This window comes from Saccostrea cucullata, unplaced genomic scaffold (assembly GCF_032062105.1).
Source record: "Saccostrea cucullata isolate Sc308-1 unplaced genomic scaffold, CSIRO_AGI_Scuc_v1 ctg827, whole genome shotgun sequence".
In the NCBI taxonomy this organism is placed as follows: Eukaryota; Metazoa; Mollusca; class Bivalvia; order Ostreida; family Ostreidae; genus Saccostrea; species Saccostrea cuccullata.
Genome location: NW_026922193.1, coordinates 1 through 25,930, shown reverse-complemented (window position 1 = coordinate 25,930; position 25,930 = coordinate 1). Strand labels below are relative to the sequence as shown.

The window sequence follows — 25,930 nt, the reverse complement described above, 5'->3', positions numbered from 1 at the left end:
CGTTTTTTGATGAAAATGGTGTGGTTGCCGGCCGGACACCACTAGTAATCGGACGGTGACTGAGGCCATTTTAAGAATCGGTGGGGTCATCGGTAGAAGATAATTCGTAGTTAAAAATCAGCAATGTATCCACAGATGCCTCACATCGCTCCTCATCGGCAACCCATCATTTACACATCTTTCAAGGAATGGCCAAGCATCGTCAAGTATCTGTTGAATCCAAGATCATCGGAGGGTTGAGTGGTGGGCAACAGACATCGGCCGATCATTGGTCATTGTTCAACCAAACATTGGTCCATAGTCGACCGACGTATGAACGATGTTCATCAATGTATGAGCGACGTAATAGGCCCCTATACATCGGTCGATTACCCTGGGACATCGTTTTATGATAAGTAACGCATCGCTGGGCCTTTGTAAGTCCGGTCGGCAACCATGCCATTTTTATCAAAACACTTTAAAATACTTGAAGGACTACTAGACCAACGCGGACCGATGTTGGGGCATCGCTCACACCGCGGATTAACAAATAAATTGTTGCCAGTCAATTCCTAAAAATCGTTTTGAAAGATAGTTTGAAGTTTTACGAGCAATTATGGAATTTTACGCAGAAAAATTAATGCCTGGGTAAACAATAAAATATCTATTCTATAGCTTTCTTACAAAATAATTTCCATTAAATATCCGTTGATGAAAAAAGGAAAAAACAGCGCTTCATCAAGTTCATAATTCCTCAACGTGTTATCCATGAAGGAGCTTATCTGCAACCTTAGGACTAGGCTGCGGCGCATGCGCCAACTTTTCATAAACATCCTGTCACATTGCAAAGTAGGACTAGGCAAGTTGCGCATGCGCGAACTTTTTGTATACATCCTGTTAAAAAGCTAAGTACTTGAATAGTGTTAAACCTGCATATTCAACATATATAAATATACTATTTTTTTTTACATAACACCAATAAAAGCTAAAGTACATATAAAATAAATATATAAAGCACATATGAATTCTTAATTAATATTGTATCCATTTTAACAGATCGGGGGGGGGGGGGGGGGCTCTTATACCGCATGTCTTCAGATAAAGTTAAACTTTTATCTATATATTTTTATGACTAATACATGCTTTTTAAATAATATATATAATCATATCAGTTAAATTCCAACTTACACATGATCTCCTCTTTATACGACAGTGTAAATTGTACCTCAGTCATGAACACACCTTATTTATATGGTGTTGTGTTTTCTAACATGCTTATTCAACCTAACTGCGGGGCCACGTGTACATTTCAGCACAATGTAATGTGTCAGAATAAATAATATCAGTTTAAGTTATTTTATTTTAACTTCATTCCCTACCTAAATCCGTATTTATGGCTTTAAAACTATAAAAATTAGTGTATCTATAGCAAGTCCTTTGTTTCTGTTTCAAAAAAACGTATCATATTTCAATCTTACAACATTCAATGGTCAAATTTTTAATGCCATATTAGTTGAACATTTAATTCTTTTCGCCACTTTTATCAAATATGTAAAACCACGATTGAAAATAAGGATTTTTTGCTCATACGAAGCACAAATTTTCTATCTGCAGCTGGCTTGTAAATTTCCACAACATCCGGGTCACAGTTCTCTGTGACGTCCGCTCTTTTCTTAGTATATAAACACCACACAGTGCCTGTAAGCGTCATTTCACAGCAGCACCATGAAGACTAAGGTCTTGGTGTGTGGGCACAGTTTTGTGCGGAGACTTAGAGACTGGATGAGTGCACACAGCAAGGGCATGCCACTCTGGAATGCTGATGTCCTTCTGCATGGAGTTGGAGGTAGGACTGTTCCACAGGTCTATCATCTGGACATGGAGTTGGTGAAGAGCATTGGTCCTGGAGTTATTTTCCTTCAACTGGGGGGGAATGACATCAACGACCAGACCGGACCCACTGATGTCTTGGTGAAGCTGAGAAGGCTGATTTCCGTGTTGCGAGAGAACCACCCTGATTCCATCATCATTGTTGGCTCCATTTTCTCTCGACAGCGGCCGAGGGGCCTTTCTGAGCGATCTTATGATCGCAAGAAGAAAGGTGTCAACAGGTTTCTTGCTAAGGAATTTGGTGCTTTTGAGCAGGGTAAGAAGGTTTTCTTCTTTACCCACAAATTCTTTAACAAGAACTTGTTTGACAAGGATGGAGTGCATCTGAATGATCATGGAAACAGGTGCTTCTATCACAGCATTCTGTCAGTCCTTCGGCAGGTCCTGTGAAGAACAGTCCATCATCTTCTCTCCATACAGTCGTACACAGCTTCCTGGTGCTTGTCTGCTGTTCATCCAGTCATCGCAAACGGCCTTTTTCAAGGCCAAGGCCGAAAGGCCACAAATTCTTAGAAAAGATGCCTCAGTTACAGCGTTAAACGAAACAAAATGGGTTATTTATAATAAATATATTTAAAATTTCAATTTTATTACAAAATTAATGACAAAAAATGGTCAGGTGGAATTATTTTAAACAAATGTTCCTGAACACCAAAATAAAATCATATTTATTTAGTTTTTTAGATCAATTAAAGAAAAAAATCTTTTCCCTACTTTAAAAAAAAATGTTCCATTAAATTATAATTCCATCTGTCCAGTTTTTGTCTTTGATTGTGTAAAAAAAAAATTGAAATTTCAAATTTTCCTTTTACTTCCCTTATTAGGTGGGAATAATTTTTTTTTGTAACAAAATTTAAATCTTATGTTGAAAACTTGAATTATGTATTGCATACATGTAACTCCTCCAAGATTCTTATTTAAAATTACACACACATTTTCATATATTATACCATGTTTGTTATCGGGTTTTAATGTAGCGAGAGGTTCCTTATACACGTTCACCTATTAAGGGCAGAGGCACTTTCTTCCTACACGGGGTACCTCCTAGTACTTATATATATTAAGGGGTACCCCTTCTATACGAAACAAAAGCTTGTGATTAAGGGATATGATTTTAGTAATAACAGAACACTTTTTCAGTACTTACTTTGGACTTTGGGCCATTCCATTTTTTTCTAATAATTATAATAATAAATAAATGCCTGTTTACCAGTACTCTTTTGGATGGGCATGTCCCTTTTTGTGTTGATAAACCAGTGGTTGAATTTGAACAACTTGTATACAATGCAAAGAAAATTCTCAAATGATGTTGAGAAATTATGAATTGAAGTTTAAAATGGGTTTTCTCCCTTTTGGTGTGTGTGTTTTTCAGATTAGAAAGATAATTCAAATTGGATGAAAAAAAGGAAAGATGAAATGATTTTAATTTCGAAATTATTTTAAAACCTTAATCAGATGCAAATACAAGGTCACATTAACCTGTATTAACATCATGATGAAAGTTTAACACCATTTAAATTTAATGTGTTCAACATGTCCCCCACTGATGATTACATAACTACATTCCTTCGATTTTTTTATGGCTTTATTATATATTTAAATTCATTTAATATTTTCTCCTTTATGTCTTAAAAAGTCACTGTCATTTATCAATAAACAAGGCCTAGCATATGACCTGTACAATTTCTTGAGCTGTGACTCTTCCTTCAATGAAAATACTACAAGTGTATAACATATATATATACTGTAGAAGTACATTTTTCCGTGTGGTATTAATTTACACTATGTACACGGTCACAAATTTTCCACTGAAATTTGTCAAAACGTACTTGATATAAATGTAAGCAAATTTTCTACACACCTATTACCGCTAAACAGAAATTCAGAGATTCCGCGGAATCATGACCCTGTGGAAAAAAGTATGTCTACAGTATATATATCAATTATACAATTTTTTGATAAGGTGAATCCTACTTTAGATTGGTTTTACAGATAATAAATATAGTAATACATATATTATATAAATATATATATGATATATTTTTGCAACAATATGTCTATACAGTGTACCAAGAACCATAAAAACATTTCTTGTGTAAATGATAAATGTATGGTCACATAATGAACCCATTTATGGTGATGTCAATTTGGGTTGTTCATGAGATCAAATCTAAGAAAACATAAAAGACTTTATGGTAGATTTAATCACATGCAAACCATATTTACATCATGATAAAAGTCTTTAATGATAGGTAATGAAATATATATTCATTCGAGACTAATTGGCAATCTATAGTATGTATGTACTAAAGTTCTAAACCGGTAAAATGAATATAAACCCCCAGAGATATAAATAGTAAACTTGTCTACCAATTATGATGTCACTCTAAAAATATGTCAATTATTTATGACTGAATAATAATTTAGGTCACATGACAAACTATTAATTAAATACACCTTACTCAGATAGTGTTATTAAGGAAAAACATTTACAAATGTAAATATTGTTTTAATGTAAATTTTGATTATATTGAATTCCTCTAAAAACCCTCTACATTCAAAAAGTTTAATTATTATTTATGATGATCATGATACTCAGAAATGTTGTATTCCACAAGGCCAGTGTGTGTCTTAAGACCCTGCTGTTTTTTTTTCATATGTCATACAATAGGTATTTTTAAGAAAGTACAAAGAGTCATGATTTCAAAATATGATGGTTTAATAGACGTTGATACAAATTATAATTCTCTTGTTAATGTCACATAAATGATGAATTGGCACCAAAGAATTACCACTGCTGATGAATTCAATTTATTGGGACCTGAAACACAGAATAAACATAAATAATAACATGGATAAACAAATAACATTAATATTACTCACATTTGGATCTATACATTTTCGATGCAAGTCATTGTGATGTAGGCAACCCAATTCATACAATATCCAGTAATTTTTTATCCAATAAAATTCCATGTTATAACTAGAATTAAATTATTATAAAACTTAAGTTATCAAATGAAAAATGAAATGTTTCATAATTAAATAGATATTAAATATATATATACTCATAGTCAATATAAACCCAACACTAAAATTTTAAGGTGAAAATTATATACGGATATAACTATGTACCAAAAAGTTAGGACATCTTTTACTTTGCCAAATCAGTTATTTAACAGTTGAATGATTTTCATTCCATTACCGAAAGTTAATTTTTTTGGTACATAGAACTTAATATTCCCTACATAATATTCACCCTAAACTTAGCATGCTTAGGGTTTTGCATTTCTATTGATTATGAGTATATATATATATATATATTCTCCTAACAGACTAGGTAGTTAACTTAATTTCAAACTTACATGAGTTATACATAGCTATACATGTGTCAATTTGTCTCCCTGGGCCTCATCAGTCAGAGAAGAGATCAAACTGAGACATCAAAATGGACAATAGATTCCCCTGATACCTTCCTGGTTTTCATAATTTCAAAAATTGCAAATAATTCACATTTATAAGTTAAACATCTATCTTCAATATTTAAATAAAAATTCACATTCATTGTGAGATCATTTTTGTACAGAGTAATAAATTTCTAAAAAATTAAAAATTTGACACAACCAGGAAAGTTTCGGCCCATGTAAACTATCTTCCTGCAGCAACACAACAACACATATGAGAGTATGATTAGATTTCTTAATAAAATTTGATTTAAATCAATTGTTAAAAGGTAGACAACATGCAACTTGACACTGGCCTAGAGCGGACGGAGAATGCTCATCTACCATTGCCAATCTACTACTGGACTGACTTTATGCCAGTTGCAGTTGTCAACCATATAGTTTAGGTTTTTTTTTCTTTAATGAAGACATGTTATATAAAGACACAACATATAAATGTAATTTTATATATATCTAAAGCTGTGATGTATTAAATTATTAATATACCATTAGATGAGTTTTATTAACATTACCATAGTTAATTGCTGCAAGATAAAAAAAAAAAAAGATACCGTAAATCCAGTTATTTTCGCGATGATCTATTTTTCACCTTTTCTTTGATCATTTTCAAGTCGCAAAATATAAAACACGCAGAAATTATAACAGCTATCATGTGACATGAAAAACATTACCATTTTAAGAAAATAAATCTTCAATCGTAAAAATTAACTTGTGCAAAATAAAAAATGTACAAATCTACCCCCTTTTCGCATAATTTTTTACATGTGAAAAAAAACCCCAGATTTACGGTATTCAGAACAGATAAACAATAAAGTCAGAGCCTATACATTAGTAAGTAATATTGCTTTTCAACAAGAACAGAACGGTAAACACTATTTTTGTTTATTTTTTCATATAAAATACAGTGGACAAAACACTTTTCATTTCGCACATTACAAAAAATTGAATAAAGTGTTCCAAAACAGGTATTAAAACAACTTATTTAACCATATAATATCCAAATCAAATCTGTTATCTGTCAACAAGAAGACAACATGCAACTTGACACTGGCCTAGAGCGGACGGAGAATGCTCATCTACCATTGCCAATCTACTACTGGACTGACTTTATGCCAGTTGCAGTTGTCATTCATATGTACATTTAGTTTATAAATTTCACCCATATTTTTTTTTATGAAAAGTGTTTTGGTTATTAATTAATTAAAAGTTAGTTTAATACAAAAATTAAAAAGATATTACTGTGTCCATCATCTATACACTAATTATCGTTACTTTGGTACATCAAAAAAAAAAGGAGACAACATGCAACTTGACACTGGCCTAGAGCAGACGGAGAATGCTCATCTACCATTGCCAATCTACTACTGGACTGACTTTATGCCAGTTGCAGTTGTCAACTACGCTTAAACTGAATTTATAGTTGTAAAATTAATTAGTTTTATAGTTATATTCTATCTCAATCATGATATTTATCATGTTTATTATATATTTTTAGAGAATAAAATAATGGGAAATGATTCAAGCATAGATTTAGTGTATTTTTGACAGATTGACAGTATATCTAACAAAAAATAAGAGAAAGCATGAACAAAAATAAATAACACAACTGAAATGTTAGATGGAGACTGAACTTTTCTTTTCCCTATGCCTAAGAACAACTAAGCCCTAGAAAGGAGTCTAAAATATCCCTTTCCATACAGATGTTATTTTTACATGTATATAGCCATGACCATTGAATTCAGGAAATAGATTCCTATAAAGTTATTTAGTTATCCTTATCCTCATTTGTATGGTGTTGTCCACCTGTGAAAATTATGCTTTGTTTTTTCCCATCACTTCGGACAACTGTTATCCTCCTACCATAAAGTGATGGAGGAATCCTATACCAGGAAGGTAGACCTTGAGGATCATTAAGATTAATGACTGGATCTTGTGTTTGTGATGGTAAAACAGGGGGTTCATTGGTATGTACAAGTCTCAATGGGGGATATGGTGCAACAGAGGGCCCTGACCTTTGATCTTGTCCTATTTCATCAGAAGGAGCAGAGTTTTGACCTTGTTGATTATGTTGCTGAAGCCGTTCAAGGACATTATCTTTTTCTTGTTGAGAGGGTTTCCTCAAAGGATCTTTTCTCTTTCTACCCGGATTCTTGGTAGTGGGCCTAAAACGTGGCTGCAAGACATTGTTAGCGTTTGATGCTATTTTTTCAGTTTGCGTAAACTCTTCAAGGGAGTTAGGAAGATTTTCACATCCATCATTGGCAGATATAATGCAATCTAGGGCAGAAATTATGTTATTGAGCCTATGTTGTTGAACAAGGGGACCATTCTTTATTTGGGACATAATTTTGTCCATTCTTTCTTGTATACCTTGAATTTTTGCATCATTGGAGATTTCAGAAATTCGTCTTTTCTTCAATGGCGTACCAATGACCTTGTCCTTATTCTTTTCAACAAATTCAAATTTTTTATCTAAAGGGGTTGTAAGGGTATCTTTATTAAGTAAAGACATGACCTTGTGCATATGTTTACAAATATTCCCTTCTTCAAAGTCATGGCAATTGCATGTAAGAATATGTCTGCACAAATCTAGGCATGGTACCTTTTTACATTTTGTGTAGCAATGAGTTTCAGGACATTTTTGTGCTTTTACAATAATGGTATACAAATTGTTTTGAGAAGCTAGTGAAAAAGTGTCTTCGTTAACTTGGCAAATTGCAGAATCGCATATGTCGAAACTACTTTGGTGACGATCAGAGGTCTTAATATTTTCTTGAGAAGGCATGCTAAATTTTTGAGATGCTAAATGTTTGAAATATAAGTTGTTCTCAATCTGAAGTAGGGTTTCTAAAAGGACATCTATTCTACGGTTTCTTTTCCCTTCAAAGTAAACTGTTTTCAACTGGTTATGGAAACTTTCTAGAAACATATTTGTATTAACTTTAGCATATTCACAATTTCTAAAACACATTGCCCATTTTTCTTTTCTAGATAGATAAAAATCATTGACATATTTTAATAAAGCTGGATTAATATCGGACAATCTTTGAATCAATACATCTGAATACTTATTATAGACTGATTCTGACTTGGCATCCATTGCAGCACATAACAAACAATAAATCTCTGCTTGCTGCTCTTTGTCTTTGATATGCTGTTGAATTTTCAATCGCCAGTTTTTATGTATATGCCAAATGCAAAGGAAATGTTGTAAATCAGGTCCAAAAACTTTTTTAGCTGCATTCCATCCAGCATTATCGTCATCTGTCATTAGAATATTAACTGTTGTTTGTGGGGACTTGTTTTTTACAGCACTAAGAAACAGGGAAATGGCTTGTTCGTTTTCTTTACTAGATATACAAAATGCTACGGGGTAACCATGCCTAAATTCATCAGGAACCAAAAGTGTAATTAATTTAAACGAGTACATATTAGTTTTGTGGGTAGAATCCATACACAGAATTAAAGGTGCAAACTTTTCATACATTTTTAGTTGTTGTTTTGTCATTATTGCTAACATGAAGTCTTCTTTATTTAAACCAAGTTCGCTGTCATCTACATTTTGTTGTTTGTAAATTAAAATGGGATTAAATTTTTCTTTTTTTAAAGCGTCTACTCTTAGAAAAGTTGAAGTTGCATCGTCACTATGTCTGATAACAGAGGAGTCAATTATTTTTTTCTTCAGGTTGTGAATTGTTTTCCTATCTATTAAATGATAATGTTTTAAATCTGTTAAGTCATCGCGGTTGTTCCTATCGCTGAATTTTTCCCTTACTTTGTCTAAAATAGTATTTATTGGAATTTTTAGAGCTAACATGGTTTTAATTTCAGATTTAATGTGGTCTGGAATTGGAAGATACTTACTTTCTTCAAAATTGGTTGAATGTGTGTGGGATTGTATGTATTTAGCTTTAACCGTTCCATCTTTAGCAACTAATACTGAAAATCTGGATAAACAAAGGCCATCTAACTTACAAGAACCCTTTTTATATTCCCTCCTTTTCCTGTCTTTACTGTCACATGTACGTTTTTTCCCATCCCTATGACAAACAAGGGTATATCTTTGTGATCCATCTTTATTTAATGTTTTGGGCCGATGTAAAATGTACCTAGTATTTCTTTTTAAAGACTCTTCTGCCAAAAATTTTTCAAAAGAATTAATATTATCGAAGTTCAGGTTTTCAATCCTAATATCTGAATCGTGTATGCTGATTAAATGATTTACAAGATCTTCGACATGGAAAAAGTTCACATCACATGAGGGAACAATGCACGACATTCTCTTATCATTTTCTTTATCATGTACATTTTTTTTATGCCTATTTAAATTTGCCTTATCGTGAAATGTTTTCTTACAAATTGAACACTGATTTTTTTCCAAGCTACTTGTCTTTTGTAAGTCATTAGAGGATTTTCCGTAAGAATGGATTGTTTGAAAGTAATTTGTAGGTGTTTTTAAGTGAGGATTTTCAGAGAAATAATTAATTTCTTGGTTATTTGTATCCTTACTTGAAACTAGTGAATCTAAATCGATTTTCTTACATGCTGCATATTCTAAATTCCAATGATATTTACTTTTAATTCCAACTGAATGGGGTTGTGAAATTCTCCTATTTACTGGTACAGTTTCAGTTACCGATTCATAGTGTCCCCCACCAGGCCTTGTCCAAATTAAATGAATACGCGAATTAGAATTGCCAAAATCGTGTTCAAGAGTTGCCACCTCTGGATGATCAAGGTCACCACCAACTGTAACCAAAATATTGACCCCAAAATATCTTGATAAAGCAAAAATTGATTCCTGACCTGCAAAAGTACCTAACTGTCTTAAATTTCTTAACTCCTGCTGAATTTCCAGATCATTCATTGGGACTCCATTTGGATTAAAGAAATATAGTCTAAAAATGTCTAAATTTTGTTCAATTTCTTGAATTGCCAAGTTTCGTAGCTCTTGGTGGTGGTCTTGGTTTCCATAGAGGGAAAAGCTAACAGACCTAAAAAGACAATTCCCATCACCCACTATAGGTTGTCGATAAAGCCCATAAATGGCAAGATATTCATCTTGCCTTGTAAGCTCAAGTTCAGTCTCATCTAACGTTTGCAGTTGAAACTCATTATTAATAACTTTATCAATTACGGCATGAGCAGGATCTGAAATCTAAAACAAATTTACGTGTGTGCTGTTAGTACTCTGCAAAGACTGTGATAAGCAATCAATTGTTAAAAAAGGGAAAATATGGTTATCATATTTACACATAAATAATACTGAATAATTCAACAACCATCACCAGAATGTTAGTTAAGAAAGACTGAAATGGTTTGTTGGTAATGATGGGAATTGAACCCATGTCTGTGACTATCCTTACACTACCAGTTCTTAGAGAAGTATTTCTTTAGTATAATTAATACAGAACAGCCACCACCTTTTAGTCAAGTTAGTACAAAAAAAATTACATCTGACTTTTGAGAGTTAATAGACTTTCTTGTAATTAGTAAATGCCATTATCTACACCTTAAGCCATCCTACCAAAATTAAGAAATAATGTTCTAAACTTCCTATATCAAGATCAATAATATACCGCCTGTCAATTATTTAAAAAAATTGGGTTGGAATACAGGGAAATTGCAATTCTCTATTAACAAATTAATTAAGAAAGAATCCTGTTTTACTTTATTTAAAATTAAGATGTGTTAACATAGTCCTAAAATACTTTATGTCTGTGATAGAGTAAGATTATATTTAAATTCAATATTGTGGAGGTTGTCATTCAAATATTCTTCTTAAAAAAACATCTACTTGTAGATTACAACAAAAAGTAAAACATGTTGCACAAGAAATGTCACTGTCAAATGAGCAAATTTGACAGTCATGTCTATCTTCTTTGACGATGAGTTTCATACACTGATCAACAATTATGCACTTAAAATCTAGAAATTTCATTGGCTGAGAGCAATACTGTATTAAACGATGTTATGCTGTCTACCCACCTTACATTGCTAATTGTGCCCCCTCCACATGACCTACCCACCACATATTAAAAATTTACCAACAACACATCATCAAATATACTGTTTTCACCTGACCCCGCTTGGTGCTTCATAACTGAAGTCACAATGCATCTGACGACAACAGTGGATGCGGAATGACTTGCTTGGACCCTCGGTGAAAGTGGTATATCAATACATAAAATATTTAGTCTTTTAGAGAACCATCGGCAGGATAAATTTGTTATGTAGACTTGCGTACTTAATATAAATGTAGGGCTTACGCCTCGCCCAATATGGATTTTTTCAAGGACCCCACATATTTACGTATTACCCCTCTAAGTGTCTAATAACTAATAATGTACAAGTTATCTTTAAAATTCTTGGGTTGCCCTCTCCTGACCGCCTTGCTCAAAATGTCCAGATTCATTTTTTTTTAAATTAATATACTTTTTTATTCCTCTAAGTTTCTCATCCTATTATGTATGTTGGAATTTTCTAGGGGTAAAAATTATACCTATGTCTGTCTTCTAACCCATTTTTTTTTCTTTGAGTTGAGAGAGGGCAAACAAACAGTGATTCAAGTCTAAAGACTAAACTGGATTGTATGTAAAATCATTGCTCACAGGGGATAAATAGATTTCACTATTTGCTGTGTTAAGATTAATGATGCATTAAAACCAAAATTAAATTATATTAAATCATATTGAAGACTTATGATGGTTTTGTTGTTCTTGAGAAGATTTCAAAATGATCTTTCCTATACTATACTTTCCTATACTATTTAAGTACAACTTTGGTAACCTGTTCAATGTATCCCCTCCCTATTCCAAGAGGTCAAAATTTGAATAAATTTAAAGATCATTATCAAAAGCTCCTTCCATATAAAAGAGAGGAATCATGGCTTTATTGAAAATAAGCACACCCCCACAGCAACAGAAAAAACAGCTCATGCTTTTGGTGAATTATTATTATACAAAATTTCAGACAAATCCATGCTTTAAACAGCAAAGAAATCAAAATTAAACCTACAGACAGACATGCCATTCCACTAAAACCCTCCCTTCATTTGTGGGGTGTAACAATGTTAAGGCATATTCACCATCACTATTTTAATAGTTCAAAGTAGAAAAATTGCATTTATGTTCATTGGACACAGTTAAAATCGCTTGCACATGACTATTCAAATATGCATATCTCTTACCATATAACATCAATCTTCCACAAAAGATGATTCTTCTTTACTGCTATCACAGCAATAACTATCTTCTCAGCTGTTAAAAATCATGCTGGTATTTCCATGATTTAAAACGAAAGTTGAATGGTAAATTGAATTTTGATCCCGATCAAAATTCAGACAAAGAAAAACACAAGACAAATGGACACTTTTTGATCATGAAAGCTCACATGAGTCATAGCTCACATCAGCTTTTTAAAACTTACCAGGATAAGTATAGAGGTTGGCACATGTCAAATCTACCATGATGATCTTCAAGGAAGTTGATCATGTGACCAACCCATACCTACATCCTGATAGATTTTAAAAATGATATATATATATATTTTTTTTTTTTCTTTATAATGAAGTTCATTTGTAAGTTTACCAATCAAGAAGTATGCTCAACTTACTTGTGAATTTGATTCCAAAGGTAAGGAGTCAATGGGTCTCTAAAAATAAAAATCAAGAGCAAACTTAATTTTTACATCTTTTTTAACCTAAAATTATGTGTTTAAAAAAAGACACAAAAGTGTGACTGAGGAGTAAAAGACAACTTGTTGAGCCTATCCTGGAAACAAAGATATTTTGTTATATGTGGTTTATGATATGGCTCTAATGCAAATGACATTATAACACTAGTTTCACTGACTGATTTTTCAAGTACATAACTTATTTTCATAATATTTTTAACAGCAATTCAACAGAAATTTCTTTTCATTCATTCATTATTTTGAACTCACCTCTCCAAGTAATTCATTCTGCAAAGAAATGTCTGCAATCTACAATATTAAAATATTAGTTATTACCATGATCACAAAGTGAACTTTATAGCTTTAATGTGAAATATTACAACTACATGTACGTTACAAAAATTTAATTGCTGTTGCAATACCACACTAGGTCAATTCATTTCTTGAAAAGAAAGAGTTCCATCATTTTACTCAATTACATTTGTATTGTACATGCTGTAGGTCAAAGGAATTTTAAGTGGTTAAGAATGAACAGATTTAAAAATACATATTGATATTTACCTGAATCCAATGCACAAACATTTATTAAGTTTTGCACCTTTTTGATTGTATACATAGGAATACCCTTGGCATGTGCAGGTAAAACCTCTGAACAGACAAGATGTAAAGTAAAACACTTTCTGTAGTTAATATCCACCATTGAAATGTTACATGAACTATACTTACAGGAACAGGAAACAGAAAATCACTGCCATCATTCCCATGCAGCATTCCAGTAGTGACAATAAAATGCACTGCTATCTATAAAACATGCATACGTTTATTAACATTGCATTAACAGTGATTAATAACTAGAACTGCCAAAACGGGACAAAATACCCCCCGCTGGGTTTTTCAGAAGTAAGTTTTTCCATAATAATGATGTGTATCAAACATGAATTATGAAATTTTTCTTCCAGTGAACTTGAACTTCCCTAAATGACCTTGGGTCAAGGTCATGACACACCCTTGGGTCATGGGCAATTTTTGAGTGAAATGAGTACCTACCAAGTTTATCCATAAGAAATATATGGACCGGACACCAATTATGAAATTTTTCTTCCAGTGACCTTGAACTTCCCAAAATGACCTTGGGTCAAGGTCATGACACACCCTTAGGTCACGAGCAATCTAAGTGTGGAGTAATAGATTCTAATATCCCTCTGTAAAAAGGATATGGACCGGATATCCCCCCCAAGGTGATTCCTATATCCCCCCCAAACTTCGTTTGCGGGGGGTATAATGACTATAAGTTGAGTTGTAAAAACACAAATCCCTAGAGTATGGTCATTTCAAGCAAAATGCAATGATTTAAATTAACAAAAATTTACAGAGTGAGCAAAGTCACTGACACTGGACGTAGGCCCTTGGAATTGGGAATTTAACATTTTATCACTAATTTCTTATCAAATCATGTTTCGTTGGTAAAGAAATTGACTGTGCACACAAGTATTTCATAAAATTCCACTGAATTAGTAAATATTCAAGGTTTTCTTTCATTTCTTTTGGGATAAAACACATATTTCTTATCAAATCATGTATTTTTGGTAAAGAAGTTGAGTATACACAAGTATTTCATAAAATTTCACTGAATTCTTTGAGAATTCTGCTTAAATGTGTCACTAGGCAAGTAATTAGTAAATATTCAAGGGTTGCTTTCATTTCTTTTGGGATAAAACACATATTTCTTATTAAATCATGTATTGTTGGTAAAGAAATTGACCGCACACAAGTATTTCCTAAAATTTCACCGAATTCTTTGAGAATTCTGGTTAAATGTGTCACTAGGCAAGTAATTAGTAAATATTCAAGGGTTGCTTTCAGTTTTTTTGGGATATAACAGTTATTTTCCATGAAATCATGTATTGTTGGTAAAGAAATTGACCGCACACAAGTATTTCCTAAAATTTCACTGAATTCTTTGAGAATTCTGCTTAAATGTGTCACTAGGCATGTAATTAGTAAATATTCAAGGGTTGCTTTCATTTCTTTAGGGATAAAACACATATTTCTTATGAAATCATGTATTTTTGGTAAAGAAATTGAGTATACACAAGTATTTCATAAAATTTCACTGAATTCTTTGAGAATTCTTGTTAAATGTGTCACTAAGCATGTGATTAGTAAATATTCAAGGGTTGCTTTCATTTCTTTTGGGATAAAACACATATTTCTTATTAAATCATGTATTGTTGGTAAAGAAATTGACCGCACACAAGTATTTCATAAAATTTCACTGAATTCTTTGAGAATTCTTGTTAAATGTGTCACCGGGCAAGTAATTAGTAAATATTCAAGGTTTTCTTTCATTTCTTTTGGGTATTTTTGGTAAAGAAATTGAGTATACACAAGTATTTCATAAAATTTCACTGAATTCTTTGAGAATTCTGCTTAAATGTGTCACTAGGCAAGTAATTAGTAAATATTTAAGGTTTTCTTTGATTTCTTTTGGGATAAAACATATTTCTTATCAAATCATGTATTGTTGGTAAAGAAATTGACTATACACAATTATTTCATAAAATTTCACTGAATTCTTTGAGAATTCTGCTTAAATGTGTCACTAGGCATGTAATTAGTAAATATTCAAGGGTTGCTTTCATTTCTTTTGGGATAAAACACATATTTCTTATGAAATCATGTATTGTTGGTAAAGAAATTGAGTACACACAAGTATTTCCTAAAATTTCACTGAATTCTCTGAGAATTCTTGTTAAATGTGTCACTAAGCATGTGATTAGTAAATATTCAAGGGTTGCTTTCATTTCTTTTGGGATAAAACACACATTTTCCATGAAATCATGTATTGTTGGTACAGAAATTGACTGCACACAAGTATTTGATAAAATTTCACTGAATTATTTCAGAATTTTTGTTAAATGTGTCACTAGGCAAGTAATAAGTAAACATTCAAGGGTTGCTTTGGGATAAAACACTTATTTTCCATCAAATCATGTATTGTTGGTACAGAAATTGACCGCACACAAGTATTTCATAAAATTTCACTGAATTATTTCAGAATTCTTGTTAAATGTGTCACTAGGCAAGTAATTAGTAAATATTCAAGGGTTGCTTTCATTTCTTTTGGGATAAAACACATATTTCTTATTAAATCATGTATTGTTGGTAAAGAAATTGAGTACACACAAGTATTTCCTAAAATTTCACTGAATTCTTTGAGAATTCTGGTTAAATGTGTCACAGGGCAAGTAATTAGTAAATATTCAAGGGTTGCTTTCATTTCCTTTGGGATATAACAGTTATTTTCCATGAAATCATGTATTTTTGGTAAAGAAATTGAGTACACACAAGTATTTCATAAAATTTCACTGAATTCTTTGAGAATTCTGCTTAAATGTGTCACAGGGCAAGTAATTAGTAAATTTTCAAGGTTTTCTTTGATTTCTTTTAGGATAAAACACATATTTCTTATCAAATCATGTAGTTGGTAAAGAAATTGAGTACACACAAGTATTTCATAAAATTTCACTGAATTCTTTGAGAATTCTGCTTAAATGTGTCACTAGGCAAGTAATTTGTAAATTTTCAAGGTTTTCTTTGATTTCTTTTAGGATAAAACACATATTTCTTATCAAATCATGTATTGTTGGTAAAGAAATTGAGTACACACAAGTATTTCATAAAATTTCACTGAATTATTTCAGATTTCTTGTTAAAATTATTAAGAGACAAGTAATTAATCAGAATTCAATGTTTGTATTTACATCTAATAGTATAAAATTAACTAACCAGGAGGAAAAACATCTCTGTGAAAATCCCAGCGTCTGTTCTTGAAGCCATATTGAAAGGGAAGGCTGAGCATGCGCAACAAAATGCGCATGCGCAAAAGGAGTGGAGCACTGCGCATGCGCGAATGCCTAGTCCTAAGGTTGTAAACAGTCGCTTTCAAAAAAAAATTATCTACAACAAAGCAATACTTACAGTCAAAAATCACTGTGGAGACCCACGATAACCTTTTGCTTCTCTTTCTTTACTTATAAATATGAATGCTGCACTTTTTCGAATTTCGCTTCTGCGTTGTACCTCCGTACTGGTGCGATGCTGTGATCACTGAACCGTGCAATTGATTATCTCGTACGCAAAATATTTCGGATATGAAATTTACACTGGCCTTCTTTACGTTGAACATTCAAAATAATGGAACACCTAGATGTAATGCTGAATTATGAATGTAAACGTAAGGAAACATACACATATTCTTTTTTTCTTCAAAGTTTATCTGCTTAGATATATTTATAATGCAGTAGCCAGGCCTATGTGCATCATAGACAGATATGTCAAATCATATTGAGTGAAAATGATAAAAATGTGATCAATGTGCAAAAAAGCCTTTATATTTGCTTATATTTGATAGTTTAAAAATCCTGAAGAAATGATTGGTTTTTCGTTAGAATACAGAATGCTCTCTCTCTCTCTCTCTCTCTCTCTCTCTCTCTCTCTCTCTCTCTCTCTCTCTCTCTCTCTCTCTCTCTCTCTCTCTCTCTCTCTCTCTCTCTCTCTCTCTCTCTCTCTCTCTCTCTCTCTCTCTCTCTCTCTCATATTATATATTAATACATATTTAAAAATGTGAAAGCTTATTTGGTTCTGTATACAGTAAATCTCATATAAAACGTATTATGTGTACTTTCTGAGTATTTATTGTACAAATGCGAAATGATTTTAAAGATCATTCAATTAAAATTTTTTAGATTAATTTATGGACACTAGTTATTATCACAAGCTGGGATACATAGGCATCGGAAGTAAATCGAAAGGGGGGGGGGGGTAATTGAAAGTGGGGGACTAAACTAACAAGAAAGGTAAACCCCAATTTTCAATGCATAAATATTATGTATATATTTGCAAAAAGGGGCCGGACTAAGCCCCCCCCCCCCAGCCCCCCGGTCCCGACGCCTATGGAATAATAATTTTAGCTACATTTAATTAATTGCACAGCGGTAATAAATGTTTCAGTAAAGGTGGGACATAATGAACTGTAATCATGCATCAAATAATTCATCGCGAGGAGAGCAATACTGAATCACGGACATGGGTGGAAAATGAATTTATCTTTTATTTTTGTCTACTGTTGTCAGCTATTTGAGCGCCTAAAAGTAGATTAAATGATCAAGTATAAAAGTCCAATCGACTGGATGTTTCTCTATTTCATGCTTCTAAAAAAGTTTAAAGTAAAAAAAAAAATTACCGGAATTGGAAACGAATCTTCTGTGAATCAACAATAGTAATAGCAATAGTGATCGATGAGAACATATTGAGTATTAGGTACATGTATGCTTGGATTTTAAGACATTTCTGAACTATGCTTCTTCATCCCATAAAATAGATTTCAGATTTTCTTTCCGTGTACGTTCATTTACAGCAGTTTCTCAACCTAGATCATGAGTATAATACAGTTATTCAAAAATGTATCAAAATATAGATTTTAAAATCGGCAAAATCTGCCACAAATGAAGATAAAAAAGTCATATGCGACTGAAAAGACAGAAACAAAGAAAAAATTGAAACGCCCCAAGCGGGATTCGACCCCCAATTGTTGGGCAAAGTTTCGATCGGTCATATCTTTACAATAAATGCACGCATGAAAATATCAAAAACATATTTAAAATTCTTAAAAAATACTCTATCAACCCTGAAAATCTTAATGAAAAATATTGAAAAACAAAAAAGTTGAAAAATTGGAATTTTTAATTCACTTCCGTTTGCGGCCGGAAGTCAAAACGACGAAAAATGAAGGTCGATCAACACATTTGCAATCAATGTTCTATCACCTCAGCAAGTTTCAGTTTCATATCTTTTGCCGTTCTCGAGAATTTCTTGCGACAAAATTCCATTTAAAAAATACAAATTTCCCCAAAAATCGCGAACGAAGAAAAATTTCAAAAAAGTGAGGGACACCCCTGGAGATATTGACAAGATGCATCATCCCTGAAAAAATCGTTCAAATCCGTCCACGCACAGCTGAGATATGACCTGTACTATGAAAAGTGGAATAATAATAATAATAAAAAACAGAAGGAAAACAATAAGGTCTTCCGAAGGAAGTCGGAAGACCTTAATAATAATAATAATAAGAAACAGAGTAAAAACAATATGTTCCCCAACTTCGTTTGGGGAACATAATAACTAGAAACGATCTCGTTGCGAGCAACGAGAGGTCTTCCGTCCGATTCTGAAATAAAAAGCGAAAAATCTAGCTGAAAAAGTCATAAAAAAATTTCGGTCACACAGGGGATCGAATCCGGGTCGCCCGCTTGAAAATCCGACGCGCTAACCATTACGCCATCGGGAACACCGCTTCAAATTTTTCAATGCGAATATCTCGAGATTGGCTTTATCAATTCAAAAACAAATTACATATTTCGCATTCTCTAAAATGTCTCTATTATCACTATAAAAATCAAAGAAAAATAATGAAAAACAAAAAAGTTTAAAATTTTGATTTTTTTTATTAGCTTCCGGTAGCAACCGGAAGTATCGACGACACACGAAAAGGACATTCCGCATATCTAGAAGTCATGTCCTATGTTCTCCAACAAGTCTCCAGTTCATATCTTTAGTAGTTCCTTAGATCTCGAACTGACAAAATTTCATTTTAAAATCAGGAAAATGGCCATAACTTGGCACCGGAATCGACTTGTTCCAAAATACTTCCAAATGTAACAATGGCATATAAGAGCGCATCATCCCTGAAAGTTTGATGAAAAACCGATGAATAGTTCTCGAGATATCGCGTGCACAAAATTTGTCTAAAAAATAAGAATAATAATAATAACTAGATGAGATCTCGTTGCGAGCAACGAGTAGGTCTTCCGTCCGATTTGTCGATAAGATGAGATATTATTTTGACTGTGATATTTGTTACAAAACAATATCAAGACTTCTCTCACTTGATTAAATTCTTTTGATTTATTCAACAATCTCAAATACTTATAGATGAAAGTGATTTGGGCCCTCTCAGCCCCTAATTTGAGGGTCCAGACCCTTTTCTTGATTTCAAATGAAAGGTCTCGTGATTTTGAACACTTTTTGTTCAAGACCTATTCACAGATCTCTTTTCGTTAAAGAGATATCTTGCATAAAAATATTTAGGGGCCACCAATGCAAGTCCTTAATGGGGCCATTTTACAATAATTCAAACGGTGCATATTGTTTGGAACATTATTCTGACCATCCTTTGTTCAACATTGCTTATATCAAAATATTTCTCTTATTCGAGATATAAACCGACAAACACTTCATATTCTGGCCCCTTGTGACCCCTAATTTCGTAATTTATGATTAAAATTTATACGATGTTGTTGCAAATCGTTAAGATGAATACCTTTTAATCAGTAATGTATTACAAAATATAGATCATTAAAGAGTTGTAGATGAAAGACTTTTGGCCCCTCTGAGCCCCTATTTTGAAGAGTCAGTCCCTTTTTCTTGATATCAAATGAAAGGGCTTTTAAATTCAAAGACTTTTTGTTCAACGCTTATTCAGAGATTTCTTTCCGTTGTGGAGATATGGTGAATGGAAATATTTAGGGGCCACCCCTACACGTCCTTAATGGGGCCATTTAAAAAAAATTCACAGTATGCATATTGTTTAGAACATTATTCTGGCCATCTTTTGTTCAATATTGCTTATCAAAATATTCCCCCTTTTTGAGATTTAAAGTGTCAAATATTTGACATTCTGGCCCCTTGTGACCCCTAATGACGTAACATATTATCTCAATTTTATAATATATTGTTGCAAATTGTTAAGATGAATATCTTTGCTTCATTAATGTATAACAAAATATTGATCATTATAGAGTTATAGAAGGAAAACTTTTGGCCCCTCTGAGCCCTTAATTTTAGCGGTCGGCCCCTTTTTCTTGATATCAAATGAAAGGTCTTGTCATTTTTTGTTCAACACTTATTCAGAGATTTCTTTTCGTGGTGGAGATATGCTGAATGGAAATATTTAGGGGCCATCGCTCTAAGTCCTTAATGGGGCCGTTTTACAAAAATTCAAAATATGCATATTGTTTAGAACATTATTCTGATCATCTTTTGTTCAATATTGCTTATCAAAATATTCCCCCTTTTTGAGATATAAAGCGTCAAAGATGTGACATTCTGGCCCCTTGAGACCCCTAATTACGTAACATATGATCAAAATTTTATAATATATTGTTACAAATTGTAAAGATAAATATCTTTGCTTCTGTAATGTATAACAAAATATTGATCAATAAAGAGATATAAATGAAAGAGTTTTGGCCCTTCTGAGCCCCTGATTTGAGGGGTCAGCCCCTTTTTCTTGATTTCATTTGAAAGGTCTCTTGAATCTGTACAACTTTTCTTCTATATGATTTAACAAATTATGAAAAGATACGAAGATATAAAACAAAAGATGTCAAATTTTGTGAGATGTTTCCGAGACATTTTTTTGGCTCTACTGAGCTTCGGCGCCTTTTGCGCTATGAAGATTTGGACGCCTGCCTGCAACTCACCAAACCTTCCCTTACTTTCACTAAAAATCTTGAGTCAATATTTTAAGTCGTTCCGGAGGAGTTTCCAGGACAAGCCGACCCTCTAAAAATCAGGAAATCGTCCATATCTCACGACCGGAAGTGACGTCATCGACGACTAAAATTTCCGACAAGGTTCAGATAAATATCTATCAGATCTAAAAGTTTGGTGAAAATCGGTCGAGCCATTTCCGAGAATTCGCGTGCACAAAATCGGTAAGAAAAAAAAAGAATAATAATAGGGAAAAAGAAACCGAACGAAAACAATAAGGTCTTCCGTTGGAAACGGAAGACCTTAATAATAACTAGAAACTCTTGTTGCTACAGCAACAAAGAAGGTCTTCCGTCCTCCTCTATTAATCTGTATGCAGGATGTTTTTTATTTTATTTTAAAAAAGACAGACATATAATAAACTAGTAGACTAATTGTTCAGTGAACAATTATCGGCCTTTCCACTTTTGTAAGCATTTCGATATCATTTGGGCTGAAAAAAGTAGAAGAAAAGCAAGAAAATAAATAAAACAGCAAAATTCTCATTTCTTTACTAGGATTTTAGATCGGGCTCGCAGTTGGTATAAATATACTCTAAACAGACTTCCTGCATTATTAGAGTCGACTCGGGGATAAGCACGAATTCATTGATCACGCAAAGAGAGCGCGCTCAAAACATTGTAACACGCTCCTAGGTGTATATATGAGCTTGAATGAGATTGTTTTCGAGTTAAGATGTAAGGGGTAGGTTCTGATTAAAATTATGATATACATGATAATATGAATAACTTGCATTTGATTTGCGCATCAAAACGGAAGCGTAAGTGAAAACATTGTGAAATGTCCCATGTGTACCTGCATCATATGTGCATTATACATGTATTAAAGAGATGTTTGAAAATATCCGATTTGAGTTGTTTTATGTTTGAAATGGATAACAATAAATTATTTAAGAGCATGTGAGAAACATGAGCGAGAGATGCAAGGCAGTTTGTAATTATGGAAAAGGAAAACAGAGAATCGGGTTCGGGTTTTAACATTCCTGACCGAAATAGGCATGAAATTCAATGTAAGTAGCATGAATAAAATTCCAAACATGTATCTCTAGATGGGAAACACGGGGAAGAAATGTGTATTTCTTTTTACTATGCTGAAAGTCGCTATTTCTTGGGATTGTGTTATTCTAGAAAAAAAAATCAAATTTCAAATGAAATCAAGATTCATTCCATTAATATTAAATCCAAATAAAATTGAAATAAATTCCATACACTGAAGAAAGCAAGAATACTTGGTATTAAAATGTTGTAATAGAGCAGGAGAATCGAATGATATTAAAAAAAATGCAGAAATAGCCAATACGGGCTTTAATTAATTTTTATGCTCAGCAGAAACTAAGACAAAAAAACAATGCAGATTTTGCCGATTTTCACTAGAATTTCATTATATTTTAGAGACTCGCCTTAAAACTCTCAGGACACTTTCTTTAAGGTCTCTTCTTGCTTTTGCTCCGAATTTTATGTCGATATATCGTGTTGTTTGACTTGTAGACATTTTCTCTATGCTGCTGTTGATTTTTTTTTAGAAAGGGGGGGGGGGGATATAAGCATTTGTTAGAGTAAGAGTTGCAAATACCTCAACGACCTGAAACTTGTGTGTGACATTTGGCTTAATAGGGGGTCATTTATCAAGGTCAAGGTCATCCAAATAAAAAAAGAGAGAGATAAACTTGAGATTAACACTTGAAGCTGAATCTAGATAAAGGTAATGAATATTTCTTTATTACTTTTTGAGTAAGGGGTCAAAGGTCAAGGTCATTTGGATTTTAAGCTTAAATCGACAATTTCTCTAGTTTTCCAATGACCTTGACCTAATCTTCAAGGTCAAAGGTCAAAACATCTCATGCAGTTGTGAGTCATGGACATTTTCTCTACACCACGCCGTTCAAAGGGAGGTAACTGCAATTTATCTAAGCTATCTAAATTGCGTAGAAATTGATTTGGTAGGGAAAAATCGCTATTTCCTAGATTCATTCAATTAATATTCAATGTAAATAAAATTGAAATAAACTCTGCATACAAAGGAGATCAAGAATACTTGGTATTAAAATTTCATTTTTGAGCAGGAGAATCGAATGCTATTGACAAAAAGTGAAGAAATACCCAATACAAGCTTTAATTAATTTTCATGCTCATCAGCACCTAAATTTCAGACAGAAAAAAGATGTAGTTGTTGCCGATGCTCATTAGAATTTCATTATATACTTCAGAGACTCACTGTTAAACACTCAGGACACTTTCTTTGATGTGTCATCTACTGCAATCTTTAAATTTCATGTCGATCTGTGTCGTCGTTTGAACTGTAGAAAATTTTTCTAGTTTCCTACTGATTTAGAAAAAAAAGGAAAAAAGGGGGGGTATATAAGCATTTGTTAAAGTGAGAGATGTAAACATCCCCACGGACTCAAGCTTGATTGTGACCTTTGGGGGTCAAAGGTAAAGGTCATTTATCAAGGTCAAGGTCATTCAAAAACCTTTTAAACTCGACTTTAAAACTTGAAGCTGTATCAAGCTAAATATAAAAAAAAATAACTCTTGGGTAAGGGTCAAACTCAAAGGTCAAGGTCATGTGGCATATACAAGCAATTTAAATACTTTTCCAATGACCTTGACCTTTTGACCTTTGTTTTATTTCTTATAATTGGAAGTTTTCGTTGTTTTAATTTTTTTTTTGGTGGAGCTGACATATTTAAAAACTACTAATTAGATGCAATAAAGTAATGAAAAAAAAAATTGGAAAGAAAAAAGTCGGAATTTTCGATTTTTTAAATCACATCCTGTGACGACCGGAAGTGACGGCGGAGACATTTATCCTTATATCTGTTGTTCACTCTTCAAGGTTTATTATTCATATAAGTTAAGTGTCTTGATGTGTTACCATAACCAAGATCTGGCTATATTAACTACTCAGTTTGAGGAAAGGAAATCATGAGACCGGAAATCAATTTTTAATAGATGTTTGTAGTTACTCTAGACAATTGCAGTCTGAATTACATGTTCTAAAATCATTTCAAATACTCTTTCTATAAAAGATATTTATGGGATAGTATGAAACTCAAATTATGCAGTTTTTCTCTCATAACCGGAAGTTGCCGTTTTTGTTTCTGGTGGGACGGACATATATCAGAACAACCAATAAGATGCAATAATGTGATGCCGAGAAGTATTCTAAAAAGAAAAGCTGAAATTTTTGATTTCTTTGATCACTTCCTGTGACGACCGGAAATGACGGCGAACGATCTTAACCCTTATGGTTTTGCCTACTTATCATGATCTATCACTTCTATAAGTTTGGTGTCTTAACCTCTTATCGTTTACGACATCTAGCTATGATAACATCTCATTTTGAGGACAGAAAATCACGCGACCGGAAGTGAATTTTACAAAGATATTTGGGGTTACTGTAGACATAAGCAATCTATATAACATGTCTAATAATAACTACAAATACTTTATGCATAAAAAATATTTATGGGAAAGAAAAATACACAAATTATGTAGTTTTTCTCTTATAACCGGAAGTTGTTGTTTTAGTTTCCGGTGGGACTGATATATTTCAAAAATACAAATAAGATGTTATAATGTGATGCAAAAAATGTTTCATGCAAGAAAAGTTAAAAATTTAGATTTTTGTATCACTTCCTGTGACGACCGGAAATGACGACGGACGATCTTATCCCAACTGAATTTGCCTACTTATCAAGATCTACCACTTATATAAGTGTGGTGGCTTAATCTCTTACCGTTTACGAGATCTAGTTATGATAACTTCTCATTTTGAGGACAGAAAATCACGCGACCGGAAGTGAATTTTACAAAGATATTTGACGTTACTGTAGACATCTGCAGTCTGAATAACATATCTAAAAATCATTTCAAATACATTACGTATAAAAAATATTTATGGGAGAAAAAAATACTGAAAATATGCAGTTTTTCTCTTATAACCGGAAGTTGTCGTTTTTGTTTCCGGTGAGACTGATATATTTCGAAACTACAAGCAAGATGCTATTATGTGATGCAAAAAAAGTTTCAAAAGAGAAAAGTTGAAATTTTTGATTTCTTTGATCACTTCCTGTGACGACCGGAAGTGACGGCGGACAATCTTAACCCAATTAAACTTGCCTACTCATCAAGATCTATTACTCATATAAGTTTGGTGTCTTAATCTCTTAACGTTTTTTAGATCTCACTGGGATAAAATATTTTTGAAAAAAGCGGAAATCGGACATATCTGACGACCGGAAGTGAATTTTGAAAAAATGAAAAAAACACCTGGGCGTATTTAAGTTCTCCATCAACCCTGAAAATTTC

General features: G+C 32.8%; 1 protein-coding gene across 4 annotated transcripts; it reads right to left on the bottom strand.

Annotated features, from left to right (window-relative positions):
- Window positions 1-4,570: 4,570 nt before the first annotated feature.
- LOC134261354 (uncharacterized) lies at window positions 4,571-16,861 on the bottom strand. Of its 4 annotated transcripts, none has more exons than XR_009990800.1 (6): window positions 16,797-16,861; window positions 13,734-13,808; window positions 13,278-13,316; window positions 12,948-12,986; window positions 5,235-5,345; window positions 4,571-4,690 (listed from the first exon to the last, which is right to left on the bottom strand). XR_009990800.1 is itself a non-coding variant. In XM_062743793.1 (6 exons), the coding sequence occupies exons 1-5, from the start codon at window positions 16,845-16,847 to the stop codon at window positions 12,810-12,812; spliced, it is 243 nt and encodes an 80-aa protein (XP_062599777.1). In that variant the 5' UTR covers window positions 16,848-16,861; the 3' UTR covers window positions 4,571-4,690; window positions 12,762-12,809. The 4 variants fall into 4 exon arrangements, 3 of the variants coding, with proteins under 3 accessions (XP_062599777.1, XP_062599775.1, XP_062599776.1); XM_062743793.1 differs by lacking the exon at window positions 5,235-5,345 and adding an exon at window positions 12,762-12,848; XM_062743791.1 differs by lacking the exons at window positions 4,571-4,690; window positions 5,235-5,345 and adding an exon at window positions 5,352-10,491.
- Between the last annotated feature and the right edge of the window lie 9,069 nt (window positions 16,862-25,930).